The sequence below is a fragment of the Hyperoodon ampullatus genome (genome assembly GCF_949752795.1).
Source record: "Hyperoodon ampullatus genome assembly, chromosome: 10".
NCBI lineage: Eukaryota > Metazoa > Chordata > Mammalia > Artiodactyla > Ziphiidae > Hyperoodon > Hyperoodon ampullatus.
The window spans coordinates 75,164,647-75,184,446 of NC_136923.1; the positions used below are offsets into that span (position 1 = coordinate 75,164,647).

At 53.4% G+C, this 19,800-nt stretch overlaps 3 protein-coding genes across 3 annotated transcripts; 1 reads left to right on the plus strand and 2 right to left on the minus strand.

Moving 5' to 3' along the window:
- Positions 1–896: 896 nt before the first annotated feature.
- Positions 897–5,263, plus strand: HSP90AB1 (heat shock protein 90 alpha family class B member 1; the record flags this gene model as incomplete). Its single annotated transcript, XM_079713965.1, has 11 exons — positions 897–1,043; positions 1,349–1,555; positions 1,657–1,816; positions 1,964–2,097; positions 2,203–2,511; positions 2,930–3,095; positions 3,304–3,494; positions 3,608–3,755; positions 3,888–4,156; positions 4,440–4,773; positions 4,888–5,263. The coding sequence occupies 11 exons, from the start codon at positions 897–899 to the stop codon at positions 4,995–4,997; spliced, it is 2,175 nt and encodes a 724-aa protein (XP_079570091.1). The 3' UTR covers positions 4,998–5,263.
- A 1,789-nt stretch (positions 5,264–7,052) lies between these two features.
- Positions 7,053–9,728, minus strand: SLC35B2 (solute carrier family 35 member B2). Its single transcript, XM_079712466.1, has 3 exons — positions 9,652–9,728; positions 9,334–9,484; positions 7,053–8,625 (listed from the first exon to the last, which is right to left on the minus strand). Exons 1-3 carry the CDS (start codon positions 9,711–9,713, stop codon positions 7,687–7,689), a joined length of 1,152 nt encoding a protein of 383 aa, XP_079568592.1. The 5' UTR covers positions 9,714–9,728; the 3' UTR covers positions 7,053–7,686.
- A 2,403-nt stretch (positions 9,729–12,131) lies between these two features.
- On the minus strand, positions 12,132–18,256 carry NFKBIE (NFKB inhibitor epsilon; the record flags this gene model as incomplete). Its single annotated transcript, XM_079713421.1, has 6 exons — positions 12,132–12,197; positions 12,886–13,125; positions 13,220–13,308; positions 14,551–14,773; positions 15,461–15,563; positions 17,889–18,256. 6 exons carry the CDS (start codon positions 18,254–18,256, stop codon positions 12,132–12,134), a joined length of 1,089 nt encoding a protein of 362 aa, XP_079569547.1.
- Positions 18,257–19,800: the final 1,544 nt, after the last annotated feature.

Below are 19,800 nucleotides of genomic sequence, written 5' to 3' on the forward strand. Positions count from 1 at the left end.
ATGTTTTCGGTCGCCTCTGGCCTGCGGTCTTGGTGCAGGAGGAGGGACGGGAGAGGGAAGGGGGCAGGCTCTGGGATTCATGGGTTTATTCCTCCCCCGCCCCTTCTCGAGAGCTGAGATTGTTCTGGAAGCTTCTGGAGCCCAGTGCCCCGCCCTGGTGCCCGGATGCTGGGGCGAAGGGAGGCTGCGCGGTGGCGCCCCCTTCCCGCGTGGTCCTGGCCGACGCATGTCCGGCAAGGACTAGAGTCGGCCCAGCCGACTACGGCCACCATCTTAGTTGTGTTTGGTTTGGACTTGCATCTCAGTGACGTGTGCTCAGGGGTCACGGTGGAGCTCTTGCTTTATCGGTTCTTTGTCTTAATAGCCACCCTGGGTGGGCATCCCACCGATCTCTCGAGTTAGCTTCCCCTACCACGTGAGGCAGTAATCCCACATGTGCTTGGAGATGCCTCAAGGGAGAGCAGTTTCAAGTCATTGCCCTTTAACGTAAAACTAGTCATGTTGGAGGTCGTCCCACCCAAAATGGTAGAACTGTAGTGATTTACATATTTAAATGTGTGTGTGAATTAACCGGGGTTATTACTTGCATTCGAGATACCTGGGTTAGGGGCGATACTCTGCATGCCTAACAAATTACCAGGTGATGCTGATCCATGGGTCATTTTAACAGTAGTTTGGTTCCAAAGTACAAGAAACCTTAACACGTTTCATCGAGTGTGTTAGGCGCACCACCTCTCCCCATTGTTTTGCGTCTAAGGATGCAGCCTGAAATTTTTACAGGAAAGGATTTTGTCTCAGTACACAGCTCAAAACAGTTTGAACTGAATCTCTTAATGTCTTTATTGTAACCGGGGTGAACTCTAGTAGTCTTAAATTCTTGAGTTTTCTCATTTTAGATGCCTGAGGAAGTGCACCATGGAGAGGAGGAGGTGGAGACTTTCGCTTTCCAGGCAGAAATTGCCCAACTCATGTCTCTTATTATCAATACCTTCTATTCCAACAAGGAAATTTTTCTTCGGGAGTTGATCAGTAATGCTTCTGATGTGAGTGCCTTGGGTGTTTTCATTGGCGTTTTTTTTCCAAGTACTCCAAAAAAAAAGGAGAAGGGGTGGTTTGGCATTTTGTGGTGTTCAGTGTTGAAAGGGATATAAATTTGCTGCTGTTACAAAACGGTTTGCTTTATTCCATGGTGGGTAGGTGGATAGAGACTATAGTTGGATGCGGTTGTCAAACTACAAGTTAAATGGGTAATCAGATTGAGGGTATTTGGGAATAAAAAAAGTTTTTTCTTTTGGGTGAAATGGGCTTTAAGGAAGCAGAATTGTAAAATTGCAATTTGTGTTTCCAGGCCTTGGACAAGATTCGTTATGAGAGCCTGACAGACCCTTCCAAATTGGACAGTGGTAAAGAGTTGAAAATTGACATCATCCCCAACCCCCAGGAGCGCACCCTGACTCTGGTAGACACTGGCATTGGCATGACCAAAGCTGATCTTGTAAATAATTTGGGAACCATTGCCAAGTCTGGTACTAAAGCATTTATGGAGGCTCTTCAGGTATGTGGTATTTTAGCTAGGCACACACCATTCGTATTTTTTGGTGTTTGGTTTGCTGTTTCTTTGAAACTTGCATTCGACTTCCATAAACTTTTTGGCAGGCTGGTGCAGACATTTCCATGATTGGGCAATTTGGTGTTGGCTTCTACTCTGCCTACCTAGTGGCAGAGAAAGTGGTTGTGATCACAAAGCACAATGATGATGAACAGTATGCCTGGGAGTCTTCTGCTGGGGGTTCCTTCACTGTACGTGCTGACCGTGGTAAGTTGGCTTTCCTCTTAAGGTGTCTGGGTGAGAATTCTGGGGAAACAGTAATAAAGATCTTGAGCATTTTATCTATAAAGCAATTATTTTTATAGTTTTGCATTTAGTTTCATTTTTTACTCCATTTTGATTGACTTTTTCTAGGTGAGCCCATTGGGCGGGGTACCAAAGTGATTCTCCACCTTAAGGAAGACCAGACAGAGTACTTAGAAGAAAGGCGGGTCAAAGAAGTGGTGAAGAAGCACTCACAGTTCATAGGTTATCCCATCACACTCTATGTAAGTATGGACTGGTAACTCAAGTGAAGATGCTTTAGAGAATCTAAATGGACCTTTGGTTTTTTGCTTTCTGTATCCTGCATTTATCGTCTTTGATACTTTTAGCTGGAGAAGGAACGCGAGAAGGAAATCAGTGATGATGAGGCAGAGGAAGAGAAAGGTGAGAAAGAAGAGGAAGATAAAGATGATGAGGAGAAGCCTAAGATTGAAGATGTGGGCTCAGATGAGGAGGATGATAGTGGCAAAGATAAGAAAAAGAAGACAAAGAAGATCAAGGAGAAATATATTGATCAGGAAGAACTGAACAAGACCAAGCCCATTTGGACCAGAAACCCTGATGACATCACCCAGGAAGAATACGGAGAGTTCTATAAGAGCCTTACCAATGACTGGGAAGATCACTTGGCAGTGAAGGTAAGAAGCCTTACTTGTTGGCTCAATAGGAGGAGCCGATAATGGGCAAATGCAACTTACCCAACTGGTTGGGAGCTGGGAGCTGTGAATGCCACGAGTTCACTTGCTAACGGACCTTTCCAGGGTGGAGAAATGACATTTTCCCCAGTTACCTCACTTGTACTGTGGCAGCTTTACCCATCCGGGGTCCTGATTTGACGATTTCCTCATTGACCCAGGAATTATACACAGCTTGTACCATGTTGGGTTCATTTAGGGCGTTAGCGCTTAAATTTTCTCAACAGTTGCCTTAGCATCCACTCTACTCCTGGTGCTTAGGGGGAAGATTTTAGTTCCAAATATTGGATAATTCGGGGTTGGGACAAAAAGCCACTCTTATTTTGAAATAGACAGTTGGATTATCTTGGATTTCTTTCAGCACTTCTCTGTGGAAGGTCAGTTGGAATTCAGAGCATTGCTGTTCATCCCTCGTCGGGCTCCTTTTGACCTCTTTGAGAACAAAAAGAAGAAGAACAACATTAAACTCTATGTACGCCGTGTGTTTATCATGGACAGCTGTGATGAATTAATACCAGAATATCTCAGTGAGTATCTTTTTGGCCTAATGTACTTGCGTTCAGCATTCTCAAGGAGACTGAAGTCTTTACCTTAGATTAAGGATCCTCTGCAACATAACAAGTGAAGGTTCAGTGAGAAAATTGGTCCTGTTGAATACAGATAACCCTGTGTGTACCTTTATTTTTATCCTCTCCACTCCCCTTTTTAAAACTGAGCTTACGTACTTGATTTCAGACTTCATCCGTGGTGTGGTTGACTCTGAAGACCTTCCCCTGAACATCTCCCGAGAAATGCTCCAGCAGAGCAAAATCTTGAAGGTCATTCGCAAAAACATTGTTAAGAAGTGCCTTGAGCTCTTCTCAGAGCTGGCAGAAGACAAGGAGAACTACAAGAAATTCTATGAGGCGTTCTCTAAAAATCTAAAGGTAAAGAGGCAGCAAGTACTTTTTGGCTTAATAATTATGATGGATTATTTCTTACTCACATAGAGGATAAATTATTTCTTAGCAAGATTGTATTTTTCTTTCCACCCTTAAAGCTTGGAATCCATGAGGACTCCACTAACCGGCGACGCCTTTCTGAGCTGCTGCGCTATCACACCTCCCAGTCTGGAGATGAGATGACTTCTCTCTCAGAATACGTGTCTCGCATGAAGGAGACCCAGAAGTCCATCTATTACATCACTGGTATGTTGGAGCCTGGGTCTGATCAAAGCCTCTCTTTAGAGGTGTGGGGAGAAGGGGAGGGCACTCAAGGATACCTGGCAACTGGCAGGTTGAGGCATTCTGGCCCTTGAGTCACACTAAGTAATCCTACAGGTGAGAGCAAAGAGCAGGTTGCCAACTCTGCATTTGTGGAGCGAGTGCGGAAGCGGGGCTTCGAGGTGGTGTACATGACAGAGCCGATAGATGAGTACTGTGTGCAGCAGCTCAAGGAGTTTGATGGGAAGAGTCTGGTCTCGGTTACCAAGGAGGGCCTGGAGCTGCCTGAGGATGAGGAGGAGAAGAAGAAGATGGAGGAGAGCAAGGCTAAGTTTGAGAACCTCTGCAAACTCATGAAAGAGATCTTGGATAAGAAGGTGGAGAAGGTAAGCAACTCTGGAACTAAGTGATGTGTAACAGATGCCTTCGGGGCTATTTCCCTCCATCTCTGGTTGCTATACAGTTAGTGGTTTGGGGCAGCCTAATTTGTTTAGCGCCAATCCTACCCTTTGTTTTCTTAACCAGGCAGATTTTAAGGTTGCTGTTTCTATTAAACTTAACAAAGATGAGGTATTTTTCCTCCCGAGAACAGAACTTCAAGTATCACGTTTGCCTCGAGGTGGCAATTTGATTTAATATGAACCCAAGGTTTTTTGTGACTGTCCACAGGTGACAATCTCCAATAGGCTTGTGTCTTCACCCTGCTGCATCGTGACGAGCACCTATGGCTGGACTGCCAACATGGAGCGCATCATGAAAGCCCAGGCACTTCGGGACAACTCGACCATGGGCTACATGATGGCCAAAAAGCACCTGGAGATCAATCCTGACCACCCCATTGTGGAGACCCTGCGGCAGAAGGCAGAGGCAGACAAGAATGACAAGGCTGTCAAGGACCTGGTGGTGCTGCTGTTCGAAACTGCACTGCTCTCTTCCGGCTTCTCGCTTGAGGATCCCCAGACCCACTCCAACCGCATCTACCGCATGATCAAGCTAGGCTTGGGTGAGTACTTTTGTCCTCTTGAGTGTGGCAAGGAGATGAGGAACTGGTCTGGTGGGCAGATTGGACTGAGTGCTTTTTGGGTCAGATCTCAAGTGGCATTCTTCCTACTTTTAGGCATTGATGAAGATGAAGTGACAGCAGAGGAGCCCAGTACTGCTGTTCCTGATGAGATCCCCCCCCTTGAGGGTGATGAGGATGCCTCTCGCATGGAAGAAGTAGATTAGGAATGTCTACCTGCAGACTTTGTTCCCTCTGTATAGTGTCCCCATGCTCCCCCAGCAGCAGCCCCAGAGGCCTTGGCCCACTTGGTTCCTTCTGCTGATGTCTAGTGGTTTTATTTCTGTCCTTCTGTCTAAGGCAGGATATAAGGGCCTCAAGCCCTATTTCTTTCCACATTTGACATGGGGTTTGAATGTTGTATATTGTGTTTTTTTGTTTGTTTGTTCTGAAATTAAAGTATGCAAAATAAAGATGATGCAGGTTTTTTATACGCTTCTGCTCTCTCAAATCATGTGGACGCCCCACCCCCAAGTATGTATAATGCTGCCTTTGGAGTTTCCCTAGTTTCTGTTTCCCAAGTCTTAACCTGCCATCATCCTGAGTATAGATAACGTGATACATAGTAGGACTTTAAAAGTTTTTAAAAGGTCACTGATAAGTTTAGAAGTCACACAAATGGGATCTAATGAAACTTGAAACGGTAAAAGAAAACCTACAGAACAGAAAATACTTGCAAATGATGCAACTGACAAGGGCTTAATTTCCAAAATAATACAAACAGCTCATACAAGTTACTAACAAAAAAACAATCCAATTTAAAAATGGGCAGAAGACCTAAATGGACATCTCTCCAAAGAAGACATACACATGGCCAATAGGCACATGAAAAGATGTTCAACATAGTTACTGGAGAAATGCAAATCAAAATGATGATGAGGTACCACCTCACATTAAAAAGTAAGCAAATAACAGGACTTCCCTGGCAGTCCAGCGATTAAGACTGTGCTTCCACTGCAGTGGGTGCAGGTTCAGGAACTAAGATCCTTGCGTGCTGTGTGGTCAAAACAAAACCAAACAAAAAAGTCTGCAAATAACAAAAGCCTGGAGAGGGTGTGGAGAAAAGGGAACCCTCCTACACTGTTGGCGGGAATGCAGGTTGGTGTAGCCACCGAGGAAAACGGTATGGAGGTTCCTCGGAAAACTAAGAATAGAATTACATATCCAGTAATCCACTCCTGGGCATATATCCAGACAAAACTAATTCAAATAGATGCACCCCTATGTCTGCAGCAGCACTAACTCACAATAGCCAAGACATGGAAACAAACGTCTGTTGACAGATGATAAAGATGTGGTACATATACACAAGGGAATACTACTCAGCCATTAAAAAGAATGAAATGCCATCTGCAGCAACATGGATGCAATTAGACATTACCATGCTAAGTAAAAGAGAAATACCATATGATAATCACATATGTGGAATGTAAAATATGACACAAATGAACCTCTGAATCAAATCAGGGACAGAGAACAGACCAGTGGTTGCCAAGGGGGATGGGGGAGGCATGGAATGGGAGGTTGGGGTTAGCAGATGGAAGCTTTTATATGAACAAGAATGGATGAACAAGGCCCTACTGTATAGCACACAATTACATTCAGTATCTTATGATAAACCATAACAGAAAACAGTACTTTAAAAAAGTGCATGTAACAATCACTTTGCTGTACAGCAAAAATTAACACTAAATCAACTATACTTCAATTTAAAAAAATACTGATTAAAAAAGCACTGAAGGTATAAATGGTATTTTTTTTAAATGGTACCTTTGAACTACCATATAACACGTTAAAAAGTCCCTTTCCTAAAGCACATAGAGGGTCTTCCACTCAAAATTTTTTGACTTTACTGTGCTGATACAAAAGCACACACATGCAGTAGGAACTCCTTTTGAGTTTTGATCTTTTCCTGGGCTGACAGTATGAGGTACCTTCACTGGTGTGGCTGGGCGCTGAGCTGCAGTTCCCAGCCACCTGGCCACAAACAGGTGGTACACGTAACCACCACTGCCTTTTCGTTTTCAGTATTAAACAAGTTAGATGAGATATTTGACACCTGTAAAACAGCAACTGTAGGATGTTTTGAGCTGATGGAAGTTTTAGGTAGGGTAAGCTATGTCAGGTGTATTAAACACATTTTCAACTTCTGATGGGTTTATAGGACATAACCCATCTGAAGTTGAAAGTCTGTACTTCAGTCAACCAAACACAGGACCGAGCCCACTGCAGCAATTTAATTTAATAAAATAAAATTATAAGAGCAAAAGTTACATTTCCAAAGTACCAAAACCTGCAACTGGCTCATGGAGCAGAGCCTAGGGATCCAGGAGCAGAGTGGGGGGGCGGTGCTGGGCGGGTGGGAGGGACTCCCAACCCCCTCCCGCAGCACAGCACCGTCTTTCACTTACTCTCCTGGGAAAGCAGCATTTGGAGCCTACAACACTTGTGCTTCTCTCGCCAGAGTAAGAAATGCAGGTCTCTTGGAGTCTGAAAGGGTGGGTATTCAAGGTAGGGGACAAGCACAGGTGAGGCGTTGGCAGAGCCTACAGGGCAAGACTTCAGGGAATTGGAGGAGGGAGGGGCTTTGGAAGGTGCCTCTGCCTTCTCAACACGGCCCCCTGCCCCTTCCCACTGTCATTGCCACCCTGGGAAGAATCCTGCCCACTAGAGGATGGGGGACTTAAGGCAAAGGGGAAGGCTGCCTCCTGGTCTCCATACCCCCAACTGCAGAGCTGGTCTGTGATACTAAGAAACCTGCATTTTGCCCTAGAGCCTGCCGCCTCCGAGAAGTTACAGTAGGACAGGAAAACTGGTACAGTGAGAGGGTCCTATTCACTTCATCGCTCAGGCCCCTCAAACCTTCTGCACAGATGACTCGACTGGCACGACCTTCTTTCCCCGCTGCTTTAGACGGCCCCGGGCGTAGACTCGGAGCAGGAGGGCAGCAAAGACCACAGCCACCCCCAGGCCCCCCACCACAGTGACAGTGTGGCCGTAGAGAAGGCAGGAGAGGAGGATGGCAAAAGCCTGGCGGAGGGTCATGATGATGGTGAAGACGGCAGCCCCAAACTGCCCAATAGTGTAGAAGATGAAGAGCTGGCCACACGCAGAGCAGATGGACAGCAGCAGGGTGTGGGCGGCAAACTCACTGTGTCGACCCATGAAGCGGACGCCCTCCAGGAGAGCCCCCTGCTCTAGCAGGGAGCCCACTGTGAAGAGGCAGGAGAAGAAGTTGACCCCAAACATCATCTGCACCGATGACATCTTATAGGCAAACAGGGCATCCTGCCAGTTGGAGGTGAAGCTGTCAAAGGCAATGTAACCTGCCAACAGGATGAGGCCTGAGAGCGTGGTGGCTGGGGAGCTGTGGGGTTCCGGTCCGCTGGACAGCAGAAACATGCTGACCCCGATGGAGACGAGGCCGGCGGTCAAATATTCCCAGTGCTCATAGCTGCGCCGAGACACCAATTTTCCCATCAGCATAACAGGGATCACCTTGGAGGCCTTGGCCAGCACCTGGGTGGGGAAGCTGACGAACTTGAGAGCTTCATATTGGCACCAGCTGCTGAGCACATTCGACAGGCTGGCAAAGGAGTACCGGTACATGGGTGCCCCATGCCGGGGCTGCTTGCATAAGATGCAGTAGAGGCCAGCCACCATCAGTGCCAGGACGCGGTTCATTAGCACCAGGAACTGTGAGTCCGAGAAGCGCTCACCTGGCAATGTGGCCGTGGCCCCGTAGCTGCGGGTCATCACTCTTTCCTGCAGCACTCCCCACGTCAGATAAGACACCTGGATGGGGAAGGGCGGAGGGAGAGGAGATAAGCAAGAGAAGGAAAAGGCAGGCCAAAAAGCGCAACAATCTCCTCCTTCCTCAGGACGATATCGAAAATGATGAGGATGGACAGCATAAATATCTGTAGTAACTAGAAGTTACTTTCTTCTTCTTCTCTCCCAAATCTGGATTCACCTTGCAGGCAATCAAGTGTGTGAAACAAAACAACAAATGCTTTAGGACTGACCAGACCCTGTCTGTCCCCACAGTAGGGATGTTAGAGCCGACTCCACCCCAAGTATTTTCTTCTCTATTTTCAACCAACTGTGGGAGGAAGAGTTCTTAAAGACTGCACACCTGTTAGTTCAACATGGTACACTAGGTGGAACCAGAAGTGCCCACTCCAAAATGCCATGAGGTCAGCATCTCAGCACCCCTTTCACACGCAGTAGTGAGCAAGGCTGAAACTTTAAACAGTGGGTTTACGGTATATGAGACATCATTACAAGGGGATGGGAGAAATCACAGAGGATAGAGACAGGAGGACAGAAAAGACAGCGTTTCCTCCAACCACCCCCAAGAAGACGGTGTGCCTCTGGGAGGAGGAGGACACACAACACAACCACCAGCAAACTGTTGGGACCGGTGGGGTAAAAGCTCTGGTTCCACAGAGTCCCTGTCCGCGGGGACCGACCCAGGAAGAGCTGCAGAGCCTGCCTACTTACCTGGAGCCCCGCAGCACAGAAGAGCAGCTTCAGGGCCTGCCAAGTGGGACTGGTCTCTGCTGGCTCTGCCCGGGGAGCCAGAGGAACCTCATCCGGGGCCTTGGGCTCATTGCCAAACACACAAGTTTTCACCAGGGGGAAGCAGAGACCCCTGCCTGGAGAAAGCACACAAGGTGAAACCCCGAACTTCTCCCTAGCACCTCATCTCCCCCACAGCTGCTAGCCCGCCCTGCTGGCCGCCCTTCCTCCCTTGCCACGCCACCTCCCCTTTGCACTGCTGGCCAACACTCGTAATACAGACTGAGCAAACTTCCCCACACACCTGTCTCCAGGTAGTTCTTCCGCCTGAAGTACTGCACCAGCAGGTAGCCAGGTACCATAAAGCTCGCATAGCCAGCCGCGTTCACCAAAAAGCGGAAGAACCATAGCTGGGTCCATGACTCCAGAGGGCCTTCGGGGTTCTCTCCACCTGCCCCGAGGGAGGGGAGCGCAGCCAGCAGCACCACTGCCCACCACCTGCGGGGACCGCGGGCAGAAGCATCAGGGTCCAGCTCCTCACCCTCTGGGCCCTCCGGAGGGGACGACACTGGAGAAGGGCCCGGAGTTCCTCCCCGCCCCCCTCAGCTGCAGCCCAGCGCGGACAAAGAGCCTCTCTCTCTCCTGGCGTGGCCGGCGCGAGCCAGGCAGGGCTCCCTTCATCCCCGAGAGCGGACCCGCCCCTCCGGCCACACAGGTTCTCTCTGTTCCCTCCAGCGCTCCCTGACCCCGCCCTCGGGGCTCCCAGAGCCCCAGGGTCCCCCGATTTCTTCGCCCGACACTCCCGGAGCACCCGAGGAGCACAACGCCACGGCGCCCGCTTCCACCCACCGCCCCCCCCTCCCCGCGCCGGCTCCGGGCAGCGCTAGGCTGGCCTCCTACCGGGCAGATGGGACCCCACCCGTCCCCCCGCGCTGAGGAGCGGCGGTCACGTGGCGCGGGGTTCGGTCACGTGGACTCGCCACTCCCCCTAGCCCCCCACCTGGCGTCCATGGTCCCGGCCGCGTGGGGCGGAGCGGGGCCGGGGAATGCGGGTCCCCGGGCCGCGCGCTCCCACCACTCCCGCTGTAGCCTCCAGGAGCAGCAGCCGAGGGGCCGGCTAGCGGAAGTGCCGCGCTCTTCCCGCCTCCCTCCCCGCGGCCGCCCCTCCGCCCCCGGCCGCGACCACGCAGCGCCCCGGGCCGCCGCCGGGCCACAGCGCCCCCTCGCGGCCCGGCGGGAGACGCGGCTCGGCGCGCGGGAGGCGCGGCTCGGCGCGCGGGAGGCTGGCTGCCTCTGTGGGCGGGTGGGGTGGGGTGGGGTGGGGTGGGGTCGGGGAGCGGGAGCTCCAGCCCGGTGCCGCCCCCGCTTCGTCATCGCCCTTAGCCCTCACCACCGACCCGGAGGTGGTGGTGACCACTGCCATCCTAGGAACGGGGACACAGGTTCTGCATCCCAGGCACATCCCCTTATGCTACCATTTCCCCGTTTTCTGGCAGAAGATGTCTCCTTCCTTCGGGGGCTGGGCCAGCAGTTCTGTCCCCGCATCCTCATGACCTTCGGAGGTTCTTTCTGCGTGACCTGGCCCCCGTCTACCTCGGCCCCTCACCCACCCCGCTGCAGAGCCCCACTGCTCTCAGTTCTAATTCACCAAAAGCCTCCCCCTGAAAGCTCTCCCCCTAACCCATACTCAGGCCTCCCCTGACCACCCAAAGTATGGCCCTACACCCACTCCACTGCTCTCCCTCCCACGATTCTTTTCCTTCCATCGCGACTTGCAATTACATATTTATTTGGATGTTTATGATTTTAATGGCTGCCTCACTAGACTAAGTCTCCAAGTGGCCAGAAACTGTTTTATTCCCACATATTCTATCCCAGCATAGGCCTGACCTAATAGGTGCCTCAAACATACGTGGAATGAGAGAAAACAACATACGAAGCCACGCTCCCTCGTGTCACCCTCCACAGGCTAGCCCTTCTCTCCAGGCTCCTCTAGGGCCGTGGTGAGGCCTCCCACTTGCATCTTCTCACTCCTCTTTCTCTTCCTCCATCCATCTGCATTTCCACAGAAGGGGCAAGGGTCTGTGCTGGACAGAGAGGCCTGAGGACCATTAGCCTCCCTACCCTCCCTACAAGGCCCTACCCTGCCCAAGTGACAACTTCCTTCTCTCTGCCTCCACCACAAGGTCACAGGGCAGGCCTGTCTCAAAATCCCCAATGCACACAAACAGGCACACACACAAAACAACTTGGGGCGGGAGTGGGGTGGGGGGTGTTTAAAAGTCTCTGCTGTTTTAGTGTCATGTTCTTGAAACTTCCCCATCCCCAAAGGCTCAGTTCAGGGCCTTCTGTGTGAAGTCTTTAAACAACAGTGTTTCAAAGTCCTCCTCAGCAGTGAGATGGAACCCTTCAGGGCCCTGCTCACTCACAGTTCAGTGTCTCTCCTCACTCAGGAGAGTCCATGTTGCCTACCGGCTGGCAGCTTCAGGCTGACCCCACGTGGGTAGAGACAAGAGCCCCGCCATCTTCAACAGAGGTAAACAGGCTTCGCCCAGGCTGCCTGGGGCTTTGGGGGTCCTTCCATCCACCTGGAAGCTCTTCCTTCCAGACTGGCTCTCTTACTTGCGGTCCCTCTTCTCAGCTCGGGACTGTGCTGGCCCCAAGCTCTGGCCTCAGCAGTCCCCAGGGCACATGGCCTGGGCCCAGACTGTAGCAGCTGTGGCTCCAGCTTTCAGATGGGAAGAGGTGGAGCGTCCAGGGCCCTAGAGCCTGTCCCGGCTTCAGTCAGCACACAGCAGTGGCTTCCCGGAGATCTTCAGATCATCAAAGGGCAAAAGGGCAAAGGGCTGAGGAAGAGGATGGAGAGAAGCAAGATCAGGGCCCGTGGACAAAGGCAGCGGTGGGGGAAGGGGGCTGGGAGACCTATTGGGCCCTTTCCTCCCCACCAAGTGTCGTTGAAGGACATCAGGGAACAAATCTTCCTACTAACCCCCAAAACAGTGGTCCCCCAGGGCTTCTAGGGCCTGTTTTTGTTTTTATTTGGGGAGGAGGGTGTTGGGAAAGGGTACTCACAAAACACTTTGAATATTTTTTTACATCAAACATTTAAAAATGGGAAAGATACTACAGAAAATCTAGGTTTCGTCTCTCTTAAAAAATTCCAAGACCTGGGAATACCGGGCCCACATTCCTCCTCTGCAAGTATCTGCTGAAGCTGAGTAGAGTGACCTTCAGACAAAAGACTGTCTGGTCTCCTGCAGGCACCACCACCTGGCTCTCTTACACCCAGCCTGCTTCTCTGATGCACTTTAGCTGCACGGCTCCTGTAGGAGTCCATGTTTGGGCCCCTGGTCCTGACCAATTAAGAACACAGACTGCGAGAGGGGCAGAGGCTTGCCCAAGGTCCCACAGCCGGTGAGCGGCAGAGCCGTGATTTACACCCTGGGCTCCTAACTCCTTGGCCCTTTCAGCTATTACAGCGCCTGTCTCCACAAGGGAGGTCCTGGACAGCAGAGCTGAGTGTCCGCCTCTTACATCCTCGGCCAGGTCCTGGGGAGTCTCGTCCTCCACGTTTCTTAGCAGGGAGTCGGCACCTGCCTCGCACAGGGTGGATGAGATGCTGCTGAGGCCCCGGCCCGCGGCGAGGTGCAGGGGTGTGCACCCGTTGAGCATGCGGGCGTCCACCTGGGCCCCAGCCTGGAGGAGGAACTGCACCAGACCCCGCTCGTGGGTCTCCACGGCCAGATGCAGCGCTGTCTTCCCGCTCGTGCCCTCCTGCGGGGGAAGAAGGGTGTCAGCCAAGGCCCTCAAGAGAAAGCACCCCGGGCCTGGGCCCTGGGCTGGGCAGCACCTTGATTGGCTGCCTCACCTGTGCGTTGATGTCAGCTCCGTTCTGCAGCAGCAGTTCCATGAGTGGCCAGTTCCTCTGCAGGGTGGCGATGTGGAGACAGGACAGACCTGGGAATGGGGTGAGCGTGGGGGCTGCATCCACCAGCTCGCTCTCTCTCCCTTTCTTCAGGGGCCTCCCTTACCCCTCAGTCCCAAGGGACCCCCTGCCCACTCAGTGCCTCTGATCACAGGACTGTTAAAACACAAACCCAAAAACCCCCTCAAAAGTCTGGGGGGAAAGGAACTCAAAGTTTCCACCTTTTCAGAGTCATGTTATTGAAACTTTCACGCTTCAGGGGTCAGGTTGCTGAGTGACACCCCCCCACACACACCGTCCCCCAACACACACACCCTCCCCCATGCGCACACACACACTCCCCCAACACACACACCCTCCCCCATGCACACACACTCCCCCAACACATACTCCCCTCCCCCATACACACACCCTCCCCCAACACACCCCCCTGCCCCATACACACACATACACACTCCCCCCATACACACACACACACACACTCCCCCCATACACACACACACACACACAGTCACTCTTTTTCTAAAACTCTACCTGCCTTCAGGCCCCTTCCAAAAGCCACCTTCTTGAGAGCTCTCTGGATCCTCAGGCCCCAGCCCCTCCCCAGGGGTCACCTCCTCCCATGAGCTCCCCTAGCCTTTTTGCTAGTTCCTTCCTGGCCTGGGCCCCTCTCTGCCCCTCTCTGCTTAGAGAACTAGATTCAAATTCACACCCCTCACCTCTTTCAAATCTCTGCTCAAATGTCCGGGCTCCAAGAGGGTTTCCCTGACCACCCTGTTTAAAAATCACATCACCCCCCCACACACACACTCTAGTCCCCTCACTCGGCTCTGCTGTATCCACAGCAGTGACTGCGCGTTAACCTCCTAGAGGACTCACTTCTTATGTTTATTGTTTGCCTCAGACATTCTCTGTTTTGCTCACAGATGCAAGCCTGGCTCCTACAATAGTGTCTGGCACATAGAAAGCCCTCAGTACATTTTTGTTGAATGAATTAATGAGTTCATCTAATCTCTATTAAACTGAATATCTTGAGGGGAAAAGTTTAGCTCTCTGCTTAGCATACAGTAAGTTCTCAATAAATTCTAAATAGAACCCATTCACTCATTCATTTGTCCATTCATTCTTTCTTTAAGCAAAGGTATTCTGAGTACCTATGTGCTTAGAACTGGAGATGCATCATCAGTGGACAAGCTGTGACCCTCCCTTCCCTAAGAGCGGGGTCCCTGTCTCCTGTCCCCTCCTCATCTCATGGGCCCTGAGGCTGCCCGCACCTTGCCAGTTTTGCAGCTGGAGGTCCAGGGAGTGAGGCGGTCCTCTGCCTGGCTCTGGCTGCCCTTCCAGCAGGCAGCGGGCGCAGGCCAGGTGCTGGCGCTGGCAGGCCACATGCAGGGCCGTGTCACCGTGTCGGTCCTGTAGCACCCGGCTGGCCCCCTTCAGCACCAGGGCCCGAACTGCACCTGGCTGGTCCAGATGTACGGCCAGATGGAGTGCTGTCTGCAGGCACAAAGAGAGGGTCACAGGGCCACTGCAGCATGCTCCCACTTCCAGGAACACGCTAGCGTGGGCACAGAAATTGCCAGAGGCCAGCACCTTCTTTGAGGACTGCTTATAAATGCTATAGTCCTGGTCTTCCTTCTGTTACCCCCCACCAAGTTCTTGGGACCCCAATTCTGGAGGCAAGGTAAGGGGAGTGGGCCCCTGCTCTCCTTTTAGGTCGCCTAAGCCCCTGGAGAAAGGATGGAGTGGGGGGCAGGGTCTAGTATCTCATCTTCTGGGGAGACCTCTGTTACCTTAGGTGATGGGGAGAGTTGGGGGGAAGAGACAGAGGCACCAGGCAGTCTCCACCTGGCAAACTCCTCCTTGAATGCTCCATGCAGAGTCATCTCCCGTATTAAGCCTTCCCTGGCTGCTTCCCACAGACATTGGTTCCCACAGCAGCTGGCATGCATCTCCATCACAACTCTCATCACCATGCTGTGTAATTAGGTATCGACACGAGTCCCCTAGCCCAGGCTTGAGCACCTTGTGGGCAGAGGCTGTCCTCTCTGCATCCTCAGCTTCTAGCCCAGTGTCTGGCATGTGACTTCCTGAGGGAGCAGCCTAAGGATGCTGTGCTGCTGCTGGGACAGACACCTACCTACAGACATAGGTATCTGGGCTCAGCCCACTCTCTCCACCCACCTGGTAAAGGTTGTTCTGAATGTCCAGGACCTCCTGAGGCAGCAAAGCCAGGCAATAGAGCAGCACAGCCGGGGCCTCGTGAATCACCGCCAAGTGGATCAGCCTGGGAGGAAGAGGCAAGGTTTGGGGTCAGGGCCCAGGCCAGAGAGAGTGGGCTGGGGTCCTGGGGTTAGAAGGAACACATCAACGTCTAAGCTGCCACCCGTACGGTAGGTGCGGGAAGTGAGAGTTTGGGTCAGGAAGTGAGGGTTGGTGCGGGAAGCCAGGATCCTGGGGGTGGGAGCTCCAAGTTCCCATCTCTGGCCTTCAGGAGGGCCTTGGCTGAGTGAGAGTGCGGGCAGGGTGCTGACGGGACTAGGTCCTTCCTGTCCAGCCTGCCCACACCCTGCTCCCCTCTGGCCCCAGGGCCCTGCCGGGCAGCTGCAGGCTCAAAGCCAAACTGAAAGCTGCTGGGGTAGTGCAGAGGTGGTTTCCAGGGCTGGGCTCCCCATCTCTGCCCGCCTCATCGGGGAGGACAGAGAGGGCAGGGGTGGGATCACTCCCCTCCCCCCTCAGAAACACATTCCGAGACAGAAGCTCTTGGAAGAGGAGCAGGAAGCAGGGCAGCACCGTGTCCGGCTGCCCTCCACAGGGCGGCCAGAGGGCCACTCTTCAGACAGCAGGGCGTGGGAGGGACCTGACCTAGGGCCCCCGCTCCCGTGCACACCTCCGAGGGGAGGCCTGGCAGTGCAGAAAATGTGTGCTTGGTGGGGGATAAAGAGCCGTAACCTGGGGGGCGGGGGGGGGCTAGGAGGGGAAGTTCCAGCCCTGGGGTTTCCCCACATCAGGTGGGGAAAATGAAAGCCAGAGCTGGAGGGTCTAGGCCAGGGACAGCTGCCTCGGGGCATTCGACAGGGGGGTAGCTTGGCTGAAAGGCCCGTCTGGGCTGGGGAGGGGGCTGCTCGGGTGGGAGGGGCGCTGGCTCTGGTGGCAGGCGAGGCCCAGGAGAGAGTGACGGAGGGAGGGAGGGAGGAACTGTGCTGGAAATCCCCTCGGCCAGGGCCTGCTCTCTGGTCACATTCCTGCAGCCACCTCCCTCTCTCCCTCAGTCTCCCCTCCTCCCACTTCCTCTTCCCATTTCCATATGTCCCACAGCCCAGACACCTCCGGAGGGAAGAAGGTGCCCCCTCCTCTCAGGGAACCCCCAGGGGAGTCTTGACACCACTCCCGCCAACCCCCCTTGGGTCTAGACACCACATCTGTCTTTAACTAGAGAAGGTCAAGGCAGGGGCTGGGAGGTTAACACAGGAGGGCGGGCTCAGAAGCCACTCCCTGGGTCAAAGGTCAGCCATAGGTATTCTGCACAGAGCCCGCACAATCTTGGTTGTGGGCCTGAGGGCTGGTGATTTGGACACAGAGTACAAAAAGGCCTAGGGTCACCCAATGGGTCCAGAGACTATCTTTGTCAAAGGCCACCCAGGACCCTTGCATCTCCAAAAAAGCAGGTCAAGACAGATATCTCCTGCCTCCTCAGCCCCATTCATTCCAGCACCCCAGATCTGGGCCCCCAGCCCCCCTCCACTCTGTTTCTCACCCCCGCAAATCTCAGCCACCCCCTCTCCTGTCGGTGTTTTCTTCTTCCCGAGGGGCAAATCCTCAACTGGCCAGTCCCTGCCACATAACTGTCTCTTACTTCAACTGCCCCCCAGCCCAGTCTCCACCAAGCTCCACCTGGGCCTGGGGAGGAAGGATGAAGTAAAGGGGTCACACAGGACAGTGAGGGGGACTTGTGGGGCTCAGGAGGTGGAGAGTGTCGGTAAGGCTGACTCTAGCCCTCACTTCCCCTTTCTCAGCAGAGGAGGAAGTTAGCTGGGGCAGCCAGCCGCCTGTCTGTCTGCTGGGGCAAGAGTGCCCCAGCCTGGCTCACCTCCTCCTCCTTAGGGCCAGCCTCAGCAATGCACCCTGGCAGCACCCCCAACCCCAGCTTCCTGGGCCCACTGGCAGCCTGTAACTGGCCCCTCTTGTTCCTTGAGACAGGGCACTCTGAGGTCAGAGGCCGGGAATCCCAGATATTGAGCAAACAAGGATGCCCTGTCTCCCAGTAAGGAAAAAACAAAACAAAACAAAACTGGGCTGGTCAGGGGAATTTTCTCTTCCTAGGGGTGGGTTACTGACAGATTTCCAAGATGATAGCTGGGTTTCCAGGTGCCTGGTAAGGGCCCTGCCAAAAGGTGGGGCAGGCAGATGATGCCAGGTCCTCTGGACTGGTCCTGGCTACAGCTCAAAAATGGGTTGAGAGTTAAGTTTGAAAGAGAGAGTGGGGACGGCCCCTTCCAGAGCTGGTGCCTTGAGGGATTCTCACATAGGGGGTTGCGGCTCCTGGGGGAGGCCCCGAGTTACCATTGGGAGGGAGGAAGGGATCCTGTCTTAGCCTAGCCCCCATACTCACGTGTCTCCGTCCTCGGAGATGTAAGTGAGTGCTTCCAGCTGCTGAGGGCTCAGCGCCCCCGCGGCGGGAAGCGGCGAGTCTGGGGCTGGGTCCTCGGTCTTGGGGTCCCCCAACAAGGACAGGGGCTCAGTGAGCGATGAGGAGCCATAGGTAGAGTCAGCCCGCTCCCCGTCTGTGTCTTCCTTCTCCTCTGGCTCCTTGGCGGTTCCCGGAGGATGAGTCCAGGGCTGGGGGCACCCTCCGTCTGAGGGCCCAGAGGCTGGGGCCGGGGTAGGCTCGGGCAGAGAGCGCAGAGAGCGCAGAGACTCGATGCCCGAGTCATACTGGCTCTCATCCGTCTCGTCCGGCCCCTTCCGCGCCTCCGACATCCCCGCGGCGCCGGCCCGCCGGGGCCCGGTCCGAGCAGGAGCCGACTCCGCGCCGCCTTTCCGGGTTGCAGGTCCGCCTTGCAGAGCGGGTGCTGGGCCCGGAGTGGACTCCTTCCCGGGCTGCGGGGGCCCGAGGGGTCGGCGAGAAGCGTGGAGAGGCTCGGAACGCTGGCGGGGTCCTCGGCATCCGCTACTCCGGGCAGCTGGGTAGCCCAGTACGATGCGCTCGCTCGCCCCGCCCTCAGGCTCCGCCCCCGGCAGGCGCCGCGCTTCCGGACCGAGACCCCGCCCTTCGGAATCCCCCTTACCCCGCCCTCTGCGTTGGCTCCGAGTCAGGGGTTCCCCGGTCCTGACTCACTCGTGCGTTAATTCACCCATTCATTCATTCATCCAACCATCCATTCATTCTTTCCCCCTTCCTTCTTCATTTCATTTATTAATTCCGTGCATTCTTTCTTTCCTTCACTTCCTGTTTCTTCATTCATTTTCCCCATTCATTCATTTATTCTTTTTTTTTTTTAATGCTTCCTAGGATCTTTTTTTTAAATTAATTACTTATTTAGGCTGCACCGCGTCTTAGTTGCGGCGCGCGGGATCTTCGTTGTGGCACTCGGGGTCTTTAGTTGCAGCGTGCAGGCTTCTTAGTTGCAACATGCGGACTCTTAGTTGGGGCATGCCAACTTTATGCGGGCTTCTTAGTTGAGGCATGCATGCGGGATCTAGTTCCCCGACCAGGGATCGAACTGGGCCCTCTGCATTAGGAGCACATAGTCTTACCCACTGGACCACCAGGTAAGACCCCATTAGTTTGTTTTTAAAGGAATATTTATTAATCATCTGCACAAGCTGGGCGTCCTCTGGGGAGGGCACGTGGGAGGTGGGACGGGGAAGCGTTGCTACCTGTCTCCTGACCATTGCTCTCAATTTCTCTTGCTTTTCCAGGAGACAAAGGGGACACCCATGTCTTTAAAGGAGAACTTCTCCCTTTGGGTCCTGGATAGAGGGTCTCCTGTGTCAACTTCCCAGATCACATAGAATTGGACATGAGGATGTGCTTTTTTAAAAAAAAAATATTTATTTATTTTTGGCTGCGTTGTGTCTTGGTTGCTGCACGCAGGCTTTCTTTTTAGTTGCGGCGAGCAGGGGTTACTCTTCGTTGCGGTGCGGTGCGCAGGCCTCTCATTGCGGTGGCTTCTCTTGTGGAGCACTGGGCTCTAGGCGCGCGGGCTCAGTAGCTGTGGCGCACGGGGCTTACTTGCGCCGGGGCATGTGGGATCTTCCCCGACCAGGACTCAAACCCGTGTCCCCTGCATTGGCAGGCGGATTCTTAACCACTGCACCACCAGGAGAGCCCAGGATGTGCTTTTTGAAAGCGTTTTTTCTCAGAAACACTGTTGTCTAAAAAAGCAGAGGGGTCATTCCTCACAGGGATGAAACAGTGGCCTCGGGTGGTGACATCTGGTTAGGGAAGTTTAGTTCCTCATGGTGGGACCAGGATGGGGAGGCCCGAGATATGCTGGGCAGCACTCTGCTGAGGTTCCCTC